Source organism: Mytilus edulis, unplaced genomic scaffold, assembly GCF_963676685.1.
Source record: "Mytilus edulis unplaced genomic scaffold, xbMytEdul2.2 SCAFFOLD_547, whole genome shotgun sequence".
NCBI classification, from domain to species: Eukaryota; Metazoa; Mollusca; class Bivalvia; order Mytilida; family Mytilidae; genus Mytilus; species Mytilus edulis.
Genome location: NW_027267908.1, coordinates 1 through 22,864, shown reverse-complemented (window position 1 = coordinate 22,864; position 22,864 = coordinate 1). Strand labels below are relative to the sequence as shown.

The window sequence follows — 22,864 nt, the reverse complement described above, 5'->3', positions numbered from 1 at the left end:
TATATAGTAACATAACTGACCCTTCAGTAACTCAAATGACACAAAAGTATCACTATTGGCAAAAAAAATCGAATTTTACACTTTTATTTTAAAAGTACTGAACACAAAACAAAGATCACAGAGCAAAAGAAAATGAAGAAAAATAATTATTAGGCTAAAAAGTCTCATATTTTATATATATTTTTTAATAATTTATAAAAACAGAAACAAATTTACTGTCAAATTCTAGAAAGACACCTTATTATTACTAAATAAACAACCTAATAATTAACAAAAATAAAAAGTTGGCTAAATGAGAATACCTTATTTCCAAAAGTTGGATAAATGGGAAGATCACCATTTAATTTTATCGCGACCAATTTTTTAAACAAAACAAAAAGTACTTGATGTTTTTCATGGCATTGTTCTATATATCAAATCAAGGATTTGTATAGTTAACTACATAAATCCTTGATCAAATCTATACCTGTGGCCTGAAATAGCATTGTTTATTATCGGTATATTCAAACATTTTAAAATGCCGCAATAGTTTCGAATTCACATGTGTGTCCGTCCTATAACTTCAACTTTATACACCCATCTAGTTGTTCATCAATGCGTTACAAAAAAAGACTCAACCATTTGTCATGATATTTTTTTTAACATTATTAGAATGATTGTAGGTGTTTTTCACATCAAATTATACTATTTTAGTCTACATGGGAGGACTTATTGTACCAATAAATTGGACTTATTTCGAAATTGAATAATAACAACAAAGCTACACATAGATGTGTTTCTTATTTTTTTTTATGGCTAAGCTTTATACAGACTTCAAAGGAAACATCACCTGTTGGATGTCTTTAATATTGTTTATAAGAATATATGTTTAATTCTTGGAATCAGGTACTACTGACAATTAAGATAAAAATTAATTCCAATGATTGTACATTTCTCAGCTGGTTCGATTATGCGTGCGCTGCATTTGTCAGGGATGTCTCAAACTCCATTCCGAAAACTTTTTAAACAGGGATATAGGTGTCATAAATATGTGCTATCTATAGCAAAGATATTATACTTTTGAATATTGAAACGTTAACTTAAAAATGTCCAATACTAGTTTTATTATCTCAATTTTGCAATACGCCATAATATGTAAATTTTAAAATTTGACGTAAAAAAAACAACATTCTATCAATTTAATAAAAAAAGAAACGAATGCATTTCTCCTTACAGTCTAAATTTGTCTTGAAGTTTGCAGCTATAGTACTTTTCTTTTCATTTTGTCTCTCTCTCTCTCTGTGTTCCGAGCAGATACTTGTTTTTTGTGTATTTTCTTTGCAATCACTTACTTTAGTCTGTTAAAAAAATAATTCTAGTGAACACTATTGTCATTGAATTTTATTTTCAAGAAAAAATATTTTATTTCAGCTGCTGATTTTGTAATATATTACTAATGGGCGTCATAAGACAGATAAGACAGCTGCTCTGGAAAAATTTCGTTCAAAGAATACGTGAACCGGTGAGTACTGTGTACCTTCAGTGGCGGATCCACGGGGAGGGTTCAGGGGGTTGGAACCCCCCCTTTTTTGGACGATCAATGCATTTGAATGGGGACATATAGTTGGAAACTCCCTTTTTAAAATGGCTGCATCCGCCCCTGACCTTATACCAAATGACGCTTACAAATGAAGAGATGAAACATTTATATAGAATCATATAGTCATGCATAAGTTGTTATCAAAAAACGACTTACAGTATGGTTATGTCTGGCGGCGGACAGGGAATAGTGGGCACTTAATTTGTATAATTAACTTCTCCCATACTTGTATCCCAGGTCCTGAAAAAGAGAGGCGAAAGATACCAGAGTGACATTGAAATTCCTAACTTCACAGGAAGGTTGCTCTTATAATGAACTTGAGTTACATTCCTGCTATTATGGAATCGTTTGAGGAATTTTTAGGACCACTTGGCCACCGAAGCCCCTCACTACAATAAATGAATCAGTCAAAAAAATTATGAAATATCTGTTTTTGACTTAGTCTGTTTTAAAGGAAACTTACAAGAAATGAGCCTGTGCAAGCAAAACGAATATTTCTTGAATAATAGCTGTCCATTGTTCAGCCCCAATTTCTGACCATACTTTAAATTGACCTTAAAGTCGGACGTATGATCAATATCATTATAAACAACATTACTCTGATTGTTGTGAGACGAAGAAAAATAGTATCCAAACAAAAATTTTAACAAATAGTTTCATATGATCTTAAATTTTCTCCGAAAAGGTCACTGACTCAGAGATGTAAGCAACTGTATGCCGTTTAGTTCCGAACTAAAAAGTACAATATTATAAATAGTTAACCTAATATTCTTTAAATCCGTCTATTCGGATCTTTTAACTAAGTTCAAGTTTATTTCAATTTGAATATTCATTGTGTTTAAATATTTACCTAAAAAATGTGTCAACATTCATTATAAGAAATTTATAATCGGTTAACATCTATGAATAACACGTCTATAACAATTGTTTGTTGATAAATTATTTATTTTATAAACGTTGGAATCACTATGATTTAATCCATAATAAACTACTATGTCATAAAAAAAAATATAACAACAAATAAATATCAAAGTATCTAAGAATTTAAGATGTGTTGTTGTCTACTTTTTTGTCGTTTTAGAATTTGATCGTATAGAATGAGATGTTTTGAATTATATTTAATTTAAGATACTGAATAACTTTAAAAAAAAAATATATGTATGTAAACATACATGTACTTGTACTTATATTAATTAAAACTGTGTTATGTATCTTGACAACGGCATTCTGCCGTTTCTGAAGTACTTGGGGCAGTAAATAAAATAATATGATGTCTACAATAGACTAGATAGGCTTGTGCTGTTACACTTCTGATAATTTGGTTGATTATATAGGGAATCATTGAAGCATGACTGGAGCGGGCCCCCTCTTAGGTCAGTCAGCGCCCCCCCCCCCCCCCCCCCCCCCCCCTTAGGAAAAGTTCTGGATCCGCCACTGTAAATATCGTCCCCTTCCGACGGACTATCATCGTTTCCTCAAGACCATACTCGCAAATGGTGTCAAGGGAGAGCCGAAAATTAAGTCCCTGAAATTTTCATCCCAGACGAGAATCGAACCAGGAACCTTTGTTGTAGTAGTCCGATGTACATGGGTTCAATCCTTTATTTTTGTTTTGTTTATTGTTGCTCTATCTTTTGGTTTGTATGTACATGTAGTGTCTTTGTGGGTGGGTTTCCCCTTCTGTTGTTTTGCTAATGGTTTTATCTGACCTTTCAGGACTTTTTACTAGTTTTAAATGGAAACGATCTTCTGAGATTTCCAAAAGTCGTAAATTATTTATTTCAAGAATACATACAACGGCTTAATAGTTTATACAGAACAATTCGTAGTTATATGAAGCGTATATGTTTTCCTCTTTACATAGAATTTTTGTTATGCAGATTGATCATGAAACTTTTACTTATTATTTTAGCATATTTTACTGTTAGAAATAGTATGGCCAATTTTCATCTTTGTAATCGTGGCTTTAATCAGAACAGCTGTACCACCAGAGGACAAACCAACGTGTAAGTACAATGCTGTATACTAGTATACAGTTATTAGTTACAGACGTCTAGTGTCTGCTCGTAATGGACTCCTATTAGTACATTAAGTTAGCAATAGAGGAAAGATACTTCAAAGAGATAGTGTCAATTTATCACTTTACGTTAAAGTTCAATAATTACATTAGATGTATGTTTCATTTTGATACTTTATGCTGATTGGCTAACTGCACATCACGTGTTATCCCCCTCCCCCCTCCCCCCCCCGTAAGCAATTGCATTGCTCAATAAAACTTTTCATTCATGATAACACGTGGTCCCACAATAAAGTGCACAGGGGAATTAAATAAAAAAATAATAAAATTCGTGTTTTCATGATCATTGCTAAAAAGAATGTAATTATAAGTATTGAATGCTTCTTTTTGTAACTTCATAGGCCGTTGTAAAAGCGTTGACCGTGCGCACATTTTTAGTATGAAGCGCTTCCGCGTTTCATACAAAATGTACTTCGGTCAACGCTTTTACACCCCAATGAAGTTACAAAAGGAAGCTTTCAATTCTTAAATACAACTCTTATGGTGTTTTCAAGAGATAGTGTCAATATAGCTATAGTTCTGTCTACTGTGTATAAGCACCTTCTTTTGTCTACATATATGATGAGGAGATAACAAATTATTAAACGATTTTGGATGTAGAAAAGGGACTCATAACTATAGATTGTCCCACTAAAAGTTAGTTGAATTATACCATTTAGATTAAAAAATAATTGTTTTACAAATCAAACGTTTCCTGCGTTGTTTTACGCATTGTACTTAAACAAAACAATAAAAATAAAGAAAATAATTTACAATTTTAGGTTCATATGCACCTCATGCTATGCCCAGTGCAGGTTTGGTGCCATTCCTGCAATCTTCAATATGCAATATAGATAATAAATGTGAAGACAGACAGAAAATCGAGGACAGACTAGCGCAAGCTTCAAAGTAAGTTAAGATAGGTATCTTATATGCAATATTATCTTGACCAAATATTGGATAGGTAAAACAGCACTTAGCAATTTCGTATTAATATAAAAAAGAAGATGTAGTATGATTGCCAATGAGACAACTATCCACAAAAGACCAAAATGACACAGACATTTTAAAACAACTATAGATCACCGTACGGCCTTCAACAATGAGCAAAGCCCATGCCGCATAGTCAGCTATAAAAGGCCCCGATAAGACAATGTAAAACAATTCAAACGAGAAAACTAACGGCCTTATTTATGTAAAAAAAACTAAGGAAAAACAAATATGTAACACATTAACAAACGACAACCACTGGATTACAGGCTCCTGGCTTGGGACAGGCACATACATAAATAATGTGGCGGGATTAAACCTGTTAGTTCTAAGTAAATGAAGATGGAAAATTGATGAATCTTGATGACATAATTTGCAGGTAGATGTCTGGAGAAAAGCAACTTTTAGTTAGATACATTTTATCTGAGATATTTGATCTCTGAAAAAGAATAATATTCTGTTAATTTAAATATCGATCTCCAATTTTAATTTTCAATATGTGAAACTATATATTAGTTATTGTTTTGTTTTTAAACTTGTTGATGAAATTTAAAATATAAGCTTAGTCTTTTCCTTGCCTCTCAATCTCAATTGCTTCTTTGTTTTAGATTATCAGCTTTAGTCTCTGATGTAGAGCCATACATAGTTAAAGAGTCGACACTTGATGCTTTAGATTCGATAGAAACAGCTGTGGAGCTTGCAGATGTACTTGTTAATCCTTCCACAAACGGAAGCCTTACATCATTCATCGGTAGTTTTTCATTATTTCGGATTCTCCTATTATAGAATAATTGTCTTTGTACATTAATGACATGAAGTGAAAAATAATGGAAAAAAAACCGGACAGATTAGAAAAAACTCCTTAGTATTTTTAAATAAGTTAGTTGGAAAAAGTAAGATAACAAAAACTTCAATGAAAATTCAAAATTGAAAGTCCTTTATCAAATGGCAAAGTCAAAAGCTTAGAATAAGAAACGAATGGGAAACTATAGATGTGTATCCCCAAAATACCGTTCTGTCTGCCTCTAATCTGAAAACAAATAGTTCACTATTTAAACAACAGTTTTACGAATATAATACCAGCTATAGCTATATATTTGCATAGCTAATTCTTTTTCTCCAGTTATAATGCCTGAAATAGAAAGAAAAACTGTCCTCAAAATATTATTTCAACTACTATCTTAACATGTTCATCCACATTGTCATTTTAGGTAATGATACCTTAATGGTAAAAAGTTTTTTCAAAGATCCTGGAAAAATAAAGACAATCTTAGTAGACGAAATGAAAGTTATGAGTCCTGTTGTAGCAGATGCGTTTCTTAATTCAACTGTTAATGTGATTGAGGTATATAAACTAAGTGTATTTCGGTAAAATTTGCGCAAAAAATACATGTTTACATATGATATGAAGAATCTACTTGTAAATGAACGAGAATATATGTGTATTACGGGAATGGGATAACGACCAATTTACAAATTGGTAACTTTAGAAACTTGTGAAGAAAAAAAACGAAAAGCTAAAACCAGTAGTCTAGTCACACACAAAACCATGCCTCTTCTAAACCGACTCGAATGGATGACATATACGTGAGGTCTCAAGATTTGTATTATTCAGTGTAAAATGTTCAACAGCAGTGTCACGGTAAGATGAATAACATTTTGATCTTATGAATTGTGAATGTTGATAAATCTTCAATGAATAAATGGGATCCCAACACCTTAATATCAGTGAAATTCCAATTCAAATATTGCTGATAACGCAAGGAAAACAATTTATTGGGGAATTATTATTATTGATGTGTTACAGACATCCATGAATGTCATTACACATCTTAAGGTATGTTCCTATAATTTAAAAAAGTTATTTGCAGATTCGTTTCTTTTTCAACAGTTATTTAATGCCATCACAACAGGGTACATAGACTTCAAAGGAATTGTATGTGACCAAACTAAACTTGCCAGTTACATGTTCTTTCAAAAGAACGTAAATATGACAATGGTTTCCAGAGAACTTTGTGAGATACCTGATGATGCAATTTCTGGAATTACAGACATGATTTTACAACAGTTAGATGTTGCTGCTATATTCAGAGTGGTAAGCCATTGCTTCGGTGTGTTTGAAGTTAGTCTGCCAGTTAATATTTACTGAATATTTCTTAAGATATGTCACGCTCTTAATATTTTTTTCAAAATATATTTCATCATTTTCAATTTAAGAATAAATAAATCAAAAAATGTGAACCTGGGAAAACACATAAGAGATCATAAGAGGGCTGGATGGGGTTAACAGAAAAGAGAATATATACTTAAGAATTGAATGCTTCTTTTTGTAACTTCATTGGGGTGTAAAAGCGTTGACCGAAGTACATTTTGTATGAAGCGCGGAAGCACTTCATACTAAAAATGTGCGCACAGTCAACGCCTTTACAACCCTATGAAGTTAAAAAAAGAAGCATTCAATACTTATTATTACATTTTTTTAGCAATGATCATGAAAACACGAATTGTATTATTGTTTTATTTAATTCACCTGTGCACTTTAATGTGGGACCACGTACGTGTTATCATGAATGAAAAGTTTTATTACATGAACAACAAGTGCAGAAACACAAAAGAATAAAGAATAGAGACTATATAATGTGATTCTCAAAATTTAAGAACAGTGTACAATGGGCAAAGTATTAAATAAAGTTCGGAGTAAACTGGTCTAAAATATCAGTATTTAAAATTAAAAGAAGAAAGAAATAGTACCCCTTATGATATCCAGACCCTTATAAAAACGGTACAGACATATTTCTGTTCATAGGTTTATATCGACTCAAGTTTTGTAGTTTTGTTAAAACATTGTTATATTATATTATATCATTAGCATACTATTTATCAATTGCTTCAAAACTTTGTTTTGGTTTTTTTTACTTTTTTGGCGCGAGATCGTTTCTCTATCTCATTAATTTAACTAGATCTTAATTTCCCGCCATTTTTATGTTTGTAAACATTTGAACATTTAATTTGAAGATGTCCCACTTTTTAAACTACACGTGCAAAGTACTTGGTTTATATTTATTAGATAATTCCTTCATTATAAACACAAACATATATGACAGGCAAATATCAAACTTCTCTTTCTCTAGTCCAAATAATTATGACGTCTGGCAAGGCTATTGCGTCCAGAAAAAAATATTAAAATAGCCTTGCCAGACATCATAATTATTTGGACTAATTGTACCTATGCCTTGTATTGTTGGGTAGCTAGGTCGGCATTTTTTTAACCAACAAAATTAGTTACAGGTGTACATGTATGTTTTAAACAAGAAGACAGAGCAAGAAACAAAATTAACTTTTTTTTTTTTTAAGTTTCATGTGGACCCTATGGCTAAAAATGGCAGTATTTTCATCTCAAAATTTACTCTGAGTACAGACAAACCTGCGCATCTGTAAAACAATTCAGGCATAGCATGCCCTAGATGAATAAATTTCAAATATGTTTTATGTTTAAGAAAACTTACCAGGATTTTGCCGTGCACTTTTTTTCATTCCTCCAGAAGGTGCCAAAATAAACTAAGTTGGGAAACAGGTTTGAGAACTTCCCCACAGGTAATAATTGAAGTGAGCTGTATTGCTTGACATGGACATGAGATGGACAATAGATACCTGACAATAATTGGTTATTTAAACTGTGTACCTGAGTGGACCATATCAAGGTTAACTCAACTGTTTGTTAATTTTATCATCTTGTGCAGGAACGAAAAAAAGTGTACGGCAAAATCCAGTTAAGTTATGAATTTTCTAAATCATACAATGCATTTGAGTTCTATTTATCTAGGGCATGCTATGCCTTAAAACTTTTCCAGATACACAGGTTTGCCTGTACTCAGAGTAAATTTTGAGGTGAAAATACGGCCATTTTAGCCATAGGGTCCACATGAACCTTAAATGATGTCAAATTTTATTGGCACTGGCTACGGTTACATGGAAATGTAACAATAATAAAAATATTATTGTTACAGTGGAGACTAAATGCCGGAATGCAAAGTTGGGTGAGGAACCGATTAATTACAAATGTAACAATAATTACTGAGGCTACGGTTACATTATGTTATTGTTACATGAAAAACAGCAATGTACGCTAGATTGATTAAACTTAAATCTTCTATAGTTGTATTGCTTCATTCTTTCATATGTACTAAACAATACTTGTAATTTTTAAATACTGATAAATAATAAAATATTATTATTCAACAAATGGTGTACAACTTGAATAGTTTTACTACGTATTAATGGTTTTGGTGTTCTTAAAGATACTACTCAAGATTATAGGAGTGTGACTGTCAAAGGCGAAAAATATAGTTCAATGGTTTCACTTTTTTAAAGTATTTAACTGCACACCTACTCTTATTACTGTCATTATACTTTGGAACAATTTTGTTTATGGTGAAAAAAATAAAAACTTGGGATGCGTTTTAAACGAAACTGAAACAATATCAAGACATACATTTCATACAGCTTTATAACTTGACGCAAATTGTTAATCAATAGCAAAGTTTGCTAACTGTAACTTAAATACTAAGAAATTCTGTATGTACACGTATCTGTAGAGGACGTAATTTCGTTCATCAAAAATGTGTCGGACTTTAAAACAACACTGGATTTGTAGAAATTGTCATTGTAAATAAAAATTTCTACAAATCCAGCGTACATTGCTGTTTTTCATGTAACAATAACATAATGTAACCGTAGCCTCAGTAATTATTGTTACATTTGTAATTAATCGGTTCCTCACCCAACTTTGCGTTCCGGCAATTAGTCTCCAATGTAACAATAATATTTTTATTATTGTTACATTTCCATGTAACCGTAGCCAGTGCCAATTTTATTTTGGAGTAGGTAGGCAACCTTAAACAATTTTGATTTCATTTTTAGCCTAATTCAAGAAATATATTTGTATTCATTCTTAGCTGATACTATTTGTTAAATTAACAGATTTAAGTTGCAGATCCCTCAGTCAACATGATCAAAGTTGAACTTTTAAATATATTCATGTAATTAGCTTTTTCTGTTTTGTTTTAACAAAAAAAATTATTGTTTCATGTATATTGAATGTAGGACAGAAAGTCACAGGACAAAAAGTCACAGACAAAAAGTCACGGACAAAAAGTCACAGGACAAAAAGTCACGGACAAAAAGTCACGGACAAAAAGTCACAGGACAAAAAGTCACAATACATTTTTTCTGAATATTTTCTTTGAATAAAAACCACTTATTTCTACAAAAATATTTATGCATTTTTCTTGAACTATTGTATATAAACCAACATTGTAAACAAAATTTACCAAAAAATATCAAAGATGATCAAATAATTGTTAAAAAAACAAAATTTCAACGTGGCTTTGCACTTAAATGGCTTCATGGTGCCAAGAAATATACCATTTGCATGATTAAAATTAAATAAATCTTCTTTTTTACAAGTATAATGACACATTTCCTACACTTTAATATGAATATTTGTATTAAAAAGTAAAGATTTCAAGATATTTCTCTTATATATTCAAATAATTGTCAACAAACTATTTGTGACTTTTTGTCCTGTGACTTTTTGTCCTATCAAATTTGTGACTTTATGTCCTGTGACTTTTTGTCCTGTGACTTTTTGTCCTGTGACTTTCTGTCCGTTTACCTTGTAGTGAACATATGCCTCTGTTATAAACATTGTTCATTAAATCAAGACAATAAAACTGGCTGGTTCATGTTAGATGATTAAATTATTAATCTTCTTCAACAGGCAAAGTCTTTCACAGCATTATCCATGGACTATGAGTTGGCCGATGCAATAGATGACATAGCTACAATGATTGATTTGTTGTCTGGGACATCAAGTTTAAGTTCTTTTTTTGGCTCAATGTCAGACATACAAAATATGAAGGACATGTTAAAAAACATCCCAATGTACCTTGATACATTGACCAAGATGGGAAAACTCGACACAAGGAGGTAATTATTTACTGATTTTAAAGCTTATTTGGTTGAAAAAAGATATCTTATCATTCAGCGTTAAGGCATTTAGGATTTTCCTTGTCTAGGAAAGTTTAGCAAAAAGATGGATTTAAAGCTTCATTTGAAGTTATCAATAATATGAGTTACGATATCACATTTCTTCCTAACTAACTCATAACTTTTTCAATTTTTTTTTTTACTTTGTTAACTTATTTAACCCTTAATTTTTAGTTTTGATGATTTGCTGTCTTGGGTGGAACCACTTGTAAAGAGGTACAGTTCAGACCTGACAGGATGGAATCAAACTGTGGCCATGTTCCAACAATTTAAGCAGATAACAGATTCTGTTGGGGCAGGTATGGCATTGTTATTTTTAGGTATTAGTGTGGTCCATACACAGGAAAAATGTTGTCTTTCATATTTATAACTTGCATATGCTTATGTTAAAAATTGTCATATTCATCATACTTTATAATAAACCTAAAAAAATGGGAAAGAAATTAAAATCTGAGTTTTCAAATTGTTTGCCATAATCTTTTTGTAGTGTTTTGATAATTAGTACCAAGTTCAATATTGATACATGTAAGTTAAATGTGTGCTTATATGAAAGAAGATGATTGCCAATGAGACAACTCTTCACAAAAGAACAAATGGCACAGAAATTACATGTAACAGCTATATGTCGCCCTACGGCCTACAACAAAGAGCAATGTTTACTCTTAGTTGTCTGCCTCCATATATTTTAGAATATTCAAGAGCAAGGGTATGAACTTGTGAACAGTAACTTGCACTACATCTTGTTTGGACTCTAGCCAGAATAAAAAAATGAAGACTTGAAACCTTTTTATTTTAATCTTATAACAACAACACTTTAGGGACTGTTGTTGTTATAAGACTTTCTAAATTTTATTTGCTTTATCATAAGGACCCTGCATACCTGAGGTATTCACTTCACTGTGACTCCACCATACTGCAGATTAACTAGGCGTTGGTTCATTTTGGTGTGTAACTCTTTATTTTAGGTACAGATGCCAATTGGACAGCATTATTCAGTAATGGTATGGGTCTGTTAGATAGCCTTAACTCTAATGATACAGATACAACACTGCTAACACAGCTTATGAGTATACAGTCCATACCAGATTTAACCAATCTGACAATGGCATTAATCTCAGGTGATATGACAGCTCTATCTCAGTTGTAAGTATGAATTTTCAACGATTTACAGTTCAGATATTTAGAATATTCCAACCCTTTTATTTTAAATTCAAGATGCAAGTGGTCAACAAGGCTTTAACCCATATTTTAAATACCTTTAGTTCAAAAGTCTAATATTGGTCACTTTTATTTTTTCTTGCCAAAAATATAAACCAATAATAATTGAGTCAATTTTGAATGGATTCATCTTTTCCTAAATGATTTTTTTATTTAATAGGACAATGTTCAACATCTTTCTTGATTTTTTGCCAAAAATATACTGATTTTCCCTGACTGAGGTTCTTTATACATTACAACTACTAATATATTTACCTAAATAATTTTTTGTTTGTTTGTTTTCATTAGGACAACAACATCTTCACTGACATCTTTACAACAGATATTAACAGCCATGATAGGAGAGTCAACAATGCAGTCGATGTTAGGAATAACTGATACTCTTGTTGATATGGCTATGTTAACAATGGAGTATTTAAAAGGTAACAATCCACTTGGTAATTCAACAAATCAAATTTTAAAATGCATTTTTAATGGTGACTTAAAATAAAATTTATATGTTTAAGTATGCCAGAATCTCTGGATGGTCTAAGTATTGAAAGTAACTTTTGAGTAAATTTGCCAACGAATGTCTGAGTGCTTGATTGCATGGATGGTTTCAGAAGCCATGAGCAATGAGTTGTGGAGTTTTGGTGTGCTTTAAAATTTGTTTTAACTAGCACCATGTGCTCATTTATTTGAAATTAAAAGTGTAAATTCAGAAATTATTGTATAAAATTGAGAAAGGAAATGATGAATATGTTAAAGAGATAACAATAACAGCCTGACCAGAGCTGAAAACAGCCAAAGGCTATCAATGGGTCTTCAACACAGCGAGAAATATTTCACAATTGGAAGCAGGCATCAGCTGGCACCTTAACAAAAATGTGTACTTTTTCAGTGAAAATGCATGTCATATGCATGTATTTATTTTTGCCATGTTAGAAGATTGGACAGAAATGCCAGATTGATAGTTGAGATTTCAGGAAAATTTGCATACAGATATATATATCAGATATCAGAATGAGAGTTCTTATTATTATTGCATTACTCACCCACTCATACTATTCACCTTATAAATAAAAACATTGCAATAATTTCTGAATTTACAATATTTGTTTACATATATTTATAGGTTCCAACAGATTTATAACTGATATGATGAAAGGGGATTCAGCTGTTATTAATGCTATGGAGAAACTGACCAGCTATGGACCAAATGTAACAATGGAAGTCATGTACAGAATGTTACAAATAGACAATGTTATGGTGAGTTATATCTCAAACATGAGGGCCTTGATTGGGGACACAGAGTGGGGAATAATGGGCATAACAGATAAAGAATAGGAAGCCAAACAAAAAAAATGACTGAGAAATATGAGAAAAATATTAAGTATTAAAGATAATGGTAAAAAAATATATTGAAATGAATAGAGAAAAATGGGCAAAAAGATATAGATATGAGAAAAAGAGGAATAGAAATTGTTGCGTAACAAATCAAGACAGGTATATTTTAATTTTTTTAGATTTTCTTTTATAAAATGAAGATGATAACTAAATTTAAAGTATATGAGGTTGACATTTATGAGTTAGATTATACTATAAAAAAAAAGAGAAACATTTCATATTTTCAGACACTTTATAACAGTACTAACAGTTATGTACCAGTATGCCATGATGTTATGAAGAATGTGAAGGACATTAATGAAACAACAAGATCCATGTTAGATAGTGTACTGTGTATTGAAGATATTAGTACAGCAATCAGTCAAATGGTGGTAGCATTCAATACACAAACATTCCAAAAACAGGTACTTGATGATAGAGATAAGTCTTAAAAACCATTATGGTTTGTTTGAAACTTTAATGCTGTGGAATTATTTATTTTCATGGATTGATGCTCAATTTTATTTTCTTAGAGATTCCATTTCATGGTTTTGCCAAAATATATATGCAAGCCTTTAGATTTGTACTGATTAAAAAAAAATTGTGTTCTATAACTATTTACAAGAAATCCATAAAAATTGGTATCATATAAATGATAATGAATCAACATGTACAGTATATAGTTATCAAAGGTACCAGGATTATAATTTAGTACACCAGATGCGCATTTCATCTACTTAAGACTCATCAGTGAAACTCATATCAAAATATTTATAAAGCCAAACAAGAACAAAGTTGAAGAGCATTGACGACTCAAAATTCCAAAAGGTTGTGCCAAATATGGCTAAGGTAATCTATGCCTGGGATAAGAAAATCCTTAGTTTTTCAAAAAATTCAAAGTTTTGTAAGCAGGAAATTTATAAAAATGACCACATTATTGATATTCATGTCAACACCGAAGTGTTGGCTACTGGGCTGGTCTGGTGATATATGTTTTGGAGGCAAACAAAATTAATGATATTTTAGACAAAAGAGTAAAATAGATAAAAGTTATGTTTCATTACTCATTGAAGACGTATTTTACACACAAATGGTACCAAACTTCAACTTTTGAAAGAACATAAATTTAATTGTAATTTTGAATTAAACATATTTGATGTGTTCAGTCGTTTATAAATCTACCTCAATAGTTAAAAAAAGCATAATAGACCATGTAATTTCAACTGGATTTCAACTTATTTCACATTTTGATTATTTTAGAAATTTTATAGATTTGAATTATGATAAAGTTAGATAGGGAAAAATATGAAGGGACCATTTATAAAAAACTTATGTGAATAGAAATTTAATATCCTTTTCCAGATGGAGACACATTTAATGAAAATGGATAATTTACTGAGAATGACAACTGTACCATCAGAACTAAACGTAGATGATGTATATAAAAAAGTAGAAAATTTGACAGCAGAAATTGGTATGTTTATGAACATGTCATTATGGTTTGGTGATATTACATCAGCGACGGGAATAGATACAAATACAGAGGAATGGAAGAAAGTGTCTGACAAAGTCTCTGGTATGATGAGTCAAACAAGGTAGGATATCTAAATTCAGGTACATTTTAAATTGATAAAAGTAATGGTTACTTGATCCTAAACAAATTTGATTTGTTTTAAAAGGACAAGGTATGATAAGGGCCGTTTCTGGCCCCCCTTTTTTCAGAATTTTTAAACTTTGAAGTTGAAACCCATCAAGCCTGTGTAATGAATTGCAGTATCTGATTGTCCATGTAGAACCTTATTTTTAAATGTTATGTACTCAATATGTTCAAACTGAGACCTTGAAAAGCCCTAAACGACGAAAAGTGTAAAAAATCTACAATTTCGTCATGTTCGGAGACAAAATTTGACATCAGCCCCAACGTAGACCATCTTGAAATTTTCAACCATCAACTGTACTCTTATGTATCTTTCACCTAATAAAATATCATGGTGGTCTACGTTGGCGCTCATGTCTAAAAATTTGAAAAATAATCCGATTGTTTAATCATAGTTTTGAATAGTTTCTACACTAAGGCTATCAATGATGTATATATAAACTTATTTGGGAAGGGGGCCAAAAACGCCTCTTATCATACCTTGTCCTTTATTTCAATTAAGAGCAGAAATATAGAATTTTTGAAAATTTTGCAACAAATCAACTATGGCAGACAATGAAATAGTACAAATTAAATCTTCCATATTTTGGTTACACTAGGACCCAATTTAATCTACAATTTCATCTATAAATACATATATGACTACTGTAAATTCAGAATTTTTGCATGCATTTAAATTTGTTATTATGATTGTTGAACTATGTACAAAAATGCAAAAAATAATTATAAGAATTTAAGAAAATGCTAGCTACAAATAGTTTGCAAGTTTTTATTTTTGTCAAATCCATCCCATTGCAACTTTAGCAGTAACAAAAATATAGCAAAACTTTCTGATTTCAAGTATATACATGTACTATATATATAATCAATGGATTGTAAATTTAAGTATGATGCACAGACAGACAAAGTGCATATATAAAGTTACCTTCTACTTTGCCAGTCAGAAATTAAAATTAGAAGAAAAATACTCTGGGAATGGGATTGCATTTAAATTCATTTTTTCAACATCTAGCTTTTTGTTGAGCTTGCAACTAACAGCAAAAGTAGGCACTGGGTTCTGCGGAAATCTTTCTAATTTTTATTACAAATGATCATAAAAAATATGTATATAAAGCAAGATGTTTGAACCGAAGGAATAAGGTATCTATTACTCAATAAAACATATATCTTGTAGTTGGCCAGTAGTGATTGTAACAGTAGGACCATTGATAGAAGAAACAGAGGTGTGGAAATCAATGGAACCAACGATCAGAACTATCAACACATTTATGGAGTCAAGTGTAAAACAGATGGAACAATTGAATGGTAAGAACTGACACTGCTATTCTTCATTTGTAGTCAAGGTCGTTACACAACAATTGAATGGTAAGAACTGACACTGCTATTCTTCATTTGTAGTCAAGGTCGTTACACAACAATTGAATGGTAAGAACTGACACTGCTTTTCTTCATTTGTAGTCAAGGTCGTTACACAACAATTGAATGGTAAGAACTGACACTGCTATTCTTCATTTGTAGTCAAGGTCGTTACACAACAATTGAATGGTAAGAACTGACACTGCTATTCTTCATTTGTAGTCAAGGTCGTTACACAACAATTGAATTGTAAGAACTGACACTGCTATTCTTCATTTGTAGTCAAAGTCGTTACACAACAATTGAATGGTAAGAACTGACACTGCTATTCTTCTTTGTAGTCAAGCTCGTTACACACCTTTTGTCAGGGATTTGTGCTAGGTGGATTGTTATAGCCATAATTTTAAGATGCTTTTCTGCGTCTCTTTTAATGACTTATTTTAATGTTTTGATTCTCAATTTCCATTATATTTCCAGTCCGTAAACATAAATGCTGTATTGAGGTTTTTTTCTTGACCACTATTATTGCAAAGTACCCTGAATGATCCTATTACTGTAGTATAAAACTCTTGAAATATTGTGGATTCATTTATTTTCATGTACACCAATTTTCATGGAAAGAGGAAAAATGATACATGTATATTCATAGATATTTACTTTTCTTGGTTTTGCCAAAGTCTGTTCACAAAAAAACTGTAGTAAATACCTCATGGAATATTTAAATTTTTAGTTTACCTTTATTCCTGAGATCCATGAAAATTGGTTTCCAATGTCATGATGATTCTAAAAGAGGGACGAAAGATACCAAAGGGACAGTCAAACTCATAAATCTAAAACAAACTGACAACGCCATGGCTAAAAATGAAAAAGACAAACAGAAAAACAATAGTACACATGACACAACATAGAAAACTAAAGAATAAACAACACGAACCCCACCAAAAACTAGGGGTGATCTCAGGTGCTCCGGAAGGGTAAGCAGATCCTGCTCCACATGTGGCACCCGTCGTGTTGCTTATGTGATTACAAATCCGGTAAATAGTCTAATTCGGTAGGTCACATTCATGAAAGGGAAGGGGATTGTAGTTACGACGTAAGGAACATATCCGATATCATTTGTGAAACGGTTATTCCATAACGGTCAACCAACTCGTGATGGCGTCCGTAAAATTTACGAAGGGATGATTTCAACTTCACCATTTGGAACTCTTGGTTTAATAGCTTCCTTGTGAGCAGTAACCCTCTATCAAGAAAATCATGATAGGAAACGCAAGCATGGGAATATCGTATCAATTGGGAGATATATACCCCGTATGCAGGTGCTGCTGGAATGTTGCTACTTAGAAATGGAAATTTCACAATTGGAAAGCTGAAATCATCTCTTTTGTCGTAAAGTTTTGTTTTCAACCGACCCTCATTGTCAATTTCTAGATGTAAGTCAAGATATGAAGCCAACTTAACTGTATCTGTAGTATCCTTTATCTCCAATTCGATGGGATAGATGCGTTCCACATAGTCACCAAATTTTGAATTGTTTAGTGAAAGAACGTCATCTATATAGCGGAAAGTAGAGTTAAAGGATATTGCTAACTTCTTATCTTTCTTCCTAAGAAGTTCCTGCATGAAGTCAGCCTCATAATAATAAAGAAACAAGTCGGCAAGTAGAGGGGCACAGTTTGTTCCCATTGGGATGCCGACAGTCTGTTGAAAAACACGTCCTCTGAACGTTACAAATATGTTGTCAATCAAGAAATCAAGCATCTTGATAATATCGGTTTCAGAGAATTTTTCGTTTGAATCAGAGTGATTCTTTACAAAGTATGATTTATCCCTCCCTAAAGTAGGTTATTTTTAATGTTTCAGATGCCTCTAGTTCTATGTCAAAGATGAATGAGATGCTTAAGTATGCCATGCAATATTCTCCTGAACTTGTACAAGGAGTCTTTGATATGATGAAAAACCCAGATATGGTAAGAAAATCATTGTTATATCTGCATGTACAAACATAACCAGTGGTCTGAAATAATAAAAAAGCAAGATTGTAATAAAACAAAACAAAAATAAAAATAAAAGAATTAAAAAAAAAAAACCCACTTTAAACACACGGTAAAAAACATTATTATACCTCATTATGTTTTTTCTATATAAAAAAAAAATGAAATAGTTGTGGTATTTCATTCCACAGACTATTTGCCAGTCAATAGTTTCAAAGACTATTACCCCGGTTAATAGTTTCATAATCATCTTTCCCGTACTTTTTCATGCTTATTTTTCTTGGACAATAATGATGTCATTGACTTTTTTGCTTGGCAACGTCAAACTCTAATATTGTAAATGGTATTATCTGTTTGTGTCGATTGTAATTTCACTTACAAGAAGCAATTATAAAAGAGAGAAAATCTTCGCGCGCCTGTTTTAAAGATCTAAAATATAGTACATGTACCTTATTCGGTTCGCTTTTCGTATTCTAAAAGTGAATTTGCGTTTGGTGTACTTTAGCTTAAATATATCATATGCATGGAAAATTTAACACAAGTATTTCAAGTCTAGATTGCAATAAATGAAATATTTACAAATACAAGAAGTACTATAAAAAAAAAAACGTTTAGTTCATCTTGTGCATGTCAAGTTATGTGACATTTTTTTCTTTTCTTTCAGATGATATATGTACACTTTTAGAAAATTAGTTAATTTGGTATATAAAAACACTTATTGACTGTTGTTCAGTATAATAAAACACCTAATGACTGGTTGTGCGGGTAATATCAAGTTTGTTGTCCCTTCGCATACCAACTATTGCTCTCAGCTTTGCCTCGAGCAATAGTTGGTATCTCAGGGACAACAAACTTGTTATTACCCTTACACCCAGTCAATATGTGTATACTATTGCATTCAGAATGGAGTTTAATTTACAAAAAAGAATGAAGTGACACCTTAGTTTGTGATAAGTTGTATTTTGTTATAGAAAAAAAGCAACCTCAAAAAACACACAAAAATTCAAAATTCCCGCAAAAAGTTCCTAGGAAGTGTCTTTAATACATCACTGATATTTTTATTTACTAAGCGAATTTGAAGAGCTCCTCAAAATGATGAATGCTATAATTTTAGATGAATGCTGCCTTTTCCAGTAAAGACATGGCAGATTTTTGTCAGAAACAGATTTTGTTGAGCATGCCAATGCCTTCCTATGTTCCTGTTAGTGAAATTAATGACATGCTGTGTACTACAAACTGGACAGAAGTTATAATTGAAATGACAGCAATGTATGATATGACTGGTGCAATTGAAAAGGTAGGTTAGGATTGGAAAGTTTAGAAGTGTACTGGCAGTCTTAATGCCCTACTTGTGTATTGATTTTTTTGATGTATGAGTTTTCAAGGTCTGCATGAAGACTTTTCACCCTACCAGGATACATTATTCTAACTGTCAGCCGACCAGCTGTCTTTGTGCTTATTCCTAAATTATGCACAGTTTGAGGAGGGGCAGCAATGGCCATTTTCAATTCTAAGGATTAAGCCTGTAGGGGATCAAATACACAGTCTTTGCACTGACAGTGAGTACAAGATCACATAGGGCCTCAAATGCAATTGGAAAATGTTAGGCATTATAGTTTTATATCTCAAAAACAAATATTTTAAAGATTTTAATCCAAGTTTTAGTGTGATGGATGCAATACATCACCATTAAACCAAATGTAAGAAGAGAGTTATCTCCCTTTAGTCTTGAAAAGTTCAATGAAGCAAATATATCTATTATTTTAGATGATGTCTGCAATGATGGACAACAGTACAGAGTCATCTCCCTTCGATTGGACAGGCATGGTGAAAAATGTGGATAAGATGGTCACAATTTACAGCAGTCCCACACCACTAATGGAGGGAAATCCCATTGTCACTATAATGTCAATGAATATGTCTATCTTACAAGAGACTATGAATGTTGTTAAGAATAACCTCCAGGAAATGAATGTACAAAATATAACTGCGTAAGTTTTAAACCTGAATACAATTATTTATAATTAATGATAATTAAAATAATAAAAAAAAATTATGTTCACTAAAACCAAAGTTTTAGAAGGAAATGTAACAAACTTGAAAGTGGTTTCTTAAATTTGAGTGCATTTACTTTGTAAGAGTTAATCAGTAATCAATAGGTTACATGAATATTTTGCAAAGCAGTGCTCACAAAACAAGAAATTTGCTGTCATACATGCATTTTATTATGAATTTGTTTTATTTATAGTTTAACATCCTTAAGCCTGTCTATGATGGAACAGTTAGATACAACCATGTCTTCCAACAACATGTGGAGAACAATGAAATTTTACTTAGATTTTTGGAATAGTTATGTTTTATTGGTAAATAAACAGTTAGAAAATCCACAGTGTAAGTTTACCAGCTTTAAGTTGTTACCCAACACTTTCACTAAAATAAATTTGGCTCGTTTAATTTTCATATAATTTTGACAAAGTATTTACTTTGACCATTTAACAAAAATGTAAAAATTTAAAAAAATTTGAGCCAACTGTTTTGTCAGAAAAATTACACTGGTTATATAGTAGTTTGACAAACACCAATTTTGGTCATTGAGAAGCTTATTATTCCCTTTACAACACAACGTAATTAAAACGTTAAGCTGATTTTACAGAGTTATCTCCCTGTAGTGTAAGGTACCACCTTTACTTAGCATTTTGAATTGATTTACTTTTTGGTGTACCAATGTTCAACGTTACTTTTTTTGCTTTATTCTTTCTGGACGATTTGTCTTGCAATTTTCTTATTTTCATAGCATATTTACCTAAGGAAAGATCCAAGTTTAACATTTCTGTTTCAATTTGTATTCCTCTTATTTTTGCATTTGTGTAAGTCAGGAAATATTAAGTCAATCTCTAAAATTAGTCGATAACTTGGTTTATAGTACATTTCCTAATAAGTACTAAACTCTCGAGAATATAAATTTTATAATTCAATTTTATACACAGAGAAACAATTTGTTTAGATGTAATTGTTTTCCTATTTCAGTAATTGTTGATATAAATTTCCTGGCCAATATGTCATCCACATTTGCTGAATTCATACAAACGTCGTCTGCTGCCATTCCTGGTCTGCTAGAAGCTTTGAAAAATACAACTGTTGATGTCACACAGGTATAAACTTCATTTTGCATTGTCTATCTAATATTTTTGGCAAATTATTTTTATACTGGAGATTTTTGATATGCCTTCTTGTTGAAGAGGGTGTTAAACAGTTATGGATTCCATGTCAGTTGACTCTTTTGTAAATCTTTTTGTCCATCCCCACATTTGTATCTGTTATCTGAAACATTCACAAAATCTTATTAACAACATGTTCATTTGCATCTACCAACAAACACCAATCAATTAAAATCAATATCAATAAATCAATATTTTCTCATTGTTGAAGCACAATGGTTGCCTTTAATTGCTAATATCCACTCCATAATTTTGGTGGATAGTTGTCTCATTGGCAATCATACCACATCTCCTTATTTTGATGTTAGAATTCAATTTTAAAGTGGTCTTGTCAAGTCAAACAATATTTGTAATATTAATTTGCCGTTCATTTCAGTTCTTTAAAGTATTAATGGCTGGCGATTGGACAAAGATATGTCAGGGTACAAAAATAACAGATCTGCTCACATCATCTCCTGATACAGATCTGGCTAAGTTTGAAGATGTTCTTTGTAAGATGAACTGGAAAAAAATATTAATTGAGCTTGACCAAAACCAAGATGTTGATGTACAGCTTTTTACACAAAAGGTAAATCAATTTGGTAAAATGGGTTTCCATATATGGAGAAAGGTAAATCATTGTGCCAAACACCATTTGATAAACAAAAGATTCAACTTTGAATACTTTAAGTAATAGTTTTCATAATTTGTTTACTATCAATTAAAGGTGAACACTCATATTTTTGGGTAGGGATCCTGAATATGCTTCCAGATTAATTATTTGATAAATCAAAAAGTTATGTTTTATTTTAGAGTGCTCACGTATATTGTCTTAAGACAATTTTTTCTCCAAATAATTGTCATTTTAAATTTTTTTCTATGTTGTAATTTATATTCTATGTTTTTATTTTCAGATCATTAATTTATTCCTAATAGATGGTAATAATGTGCCCAATATTGACCTTGACTGGAATGCTATTGAGAAGAATACAGGGAGAATGTTTGAATTACTGATGACAGTCAATGTAGATAGTTTAATGTCCTGGGACAAGCTATTTACACAGTTTAACTTACAGAAATCTAATACCACTTGGAATGACTTTATATCTGTTTTCACTATGACCAAAGATTTAGATGTCAAAAAGTAAGAAGCATTTGATATTATAGAGCCTGTTGATTAATTGGATAATCAAGGTCGTCAAAAACCACCCTCATCTTCTTCGTCGATTAATTGAGATAAAGTTTTATAGGGTATTCATTTTGTGACTTCAATTCCTTCACTCTGACTGTAATGACTTTGTATTCCCATAGAAAGTACCTTCATTTCCTTTCAAATGAGAATTTGTTTGGCCTTATTGATCCTGTAAGTTTATTGAAAATTAAAATTAGTAATATGTCATGTTT

At 31.5% G+C, this 22,864-nt stretch overlaps 1 protein-coding gene across 1 annotated transcript in view; it reads left to right on the top strand.

Moving 5' to 3' along the window:
* The window catches only part of LOC139506180 (uncharacterized), a gene marked incomplete at its 3' end in the record, with an annotated part of 33,895 nt that extends 11,291 nt beyond the window's left edge, over nucleotides 1–22,604 (top strand). The window contains exons 2-22 of the mRNA XM_071295408.1: nucleotides 1,411–1,501; nucleotides 3,492–3,585; nucleotides 4,418–4,544; nucleotides 5,234–5,376; nucleotides 5,837–5,970; nucleotides 6,517–6,720; nucleotides 10,405–10,613; nucleotides 10,848–10,972; nucleotides 11,639–11,816; nucleotides 12,180–12,313; nucleotides 13,006–13,139; nucleotides 13,505–13,681; nucleotides 14,619–14,851; nucleotides 16,088–16,218; nucleotides 18,133–18,239; nucleotides 19,378–19,560; nucleotides 20,031–20,254; nucleotides 20,512–20,654; nucleotides 21,291–21,415; nucleotides 21,858–22,049; nucleotides 22,375–22,604. Of these exons, the coding sequence (XP_071151509.1) occupies nucleotides 1,436–1,501; nucleotides 3,492–3,585; nucleotides 4,418–4,544; nucleotides 5,234–5,376; nucleotides 5,837–5,970; nucleotides 6,517–6,720; nucleotides 10,405–10,613; nucleotides 10,848–10,972; nucleotides 11,639–11,816; nucleotides 12,180–12,313; nucleotides 13,006–13,139; nucleotides 13,505–13,681; nucleotides 14,619–14,851; nucleotides 16,088–16,218; nucleotides 18,133–18,239; nucleotides 19,378–19,560; nucleotides 20,031–20,254; nucleotides 20,512–20,654; nucleotides 21,291–21,415; nucleotides 21,858–22,049; nucleotides 22,375–22,604 (3,293 nt within the window). The remainder of the gene's footprint in view (nucleotides 1–1,410; nucleotides 1,502–3,491; nucleotides 3,586–4,417; nucleotides 4,545–5,233; nucleotides 5,377–5,836; nucleotides 5,971–6,516; nucleotides 6,721–10,404; nucleotides 10,614–10,847; nucleotides 10,973–11,638; nucleotides 11,817–12,179; nucleotides 12,314–13,005; nucleotides 13,140–13,504; nucleotides 13,682–14,618; nucleotides 14,852–16,087; nucleotides 16,219–18,132; nucleotides 18,240–19,377; nucleotides 19,561–20,030; nucleotides 20,255–20,511; nucleotides 20,655–21,290; nucleotides 21,416–21,857; nucleotides 22,050–22,374) is intronic.
* Between the last annotated feature and the right edge of the window lie 260 nt (nucleotides 22,605–22,864).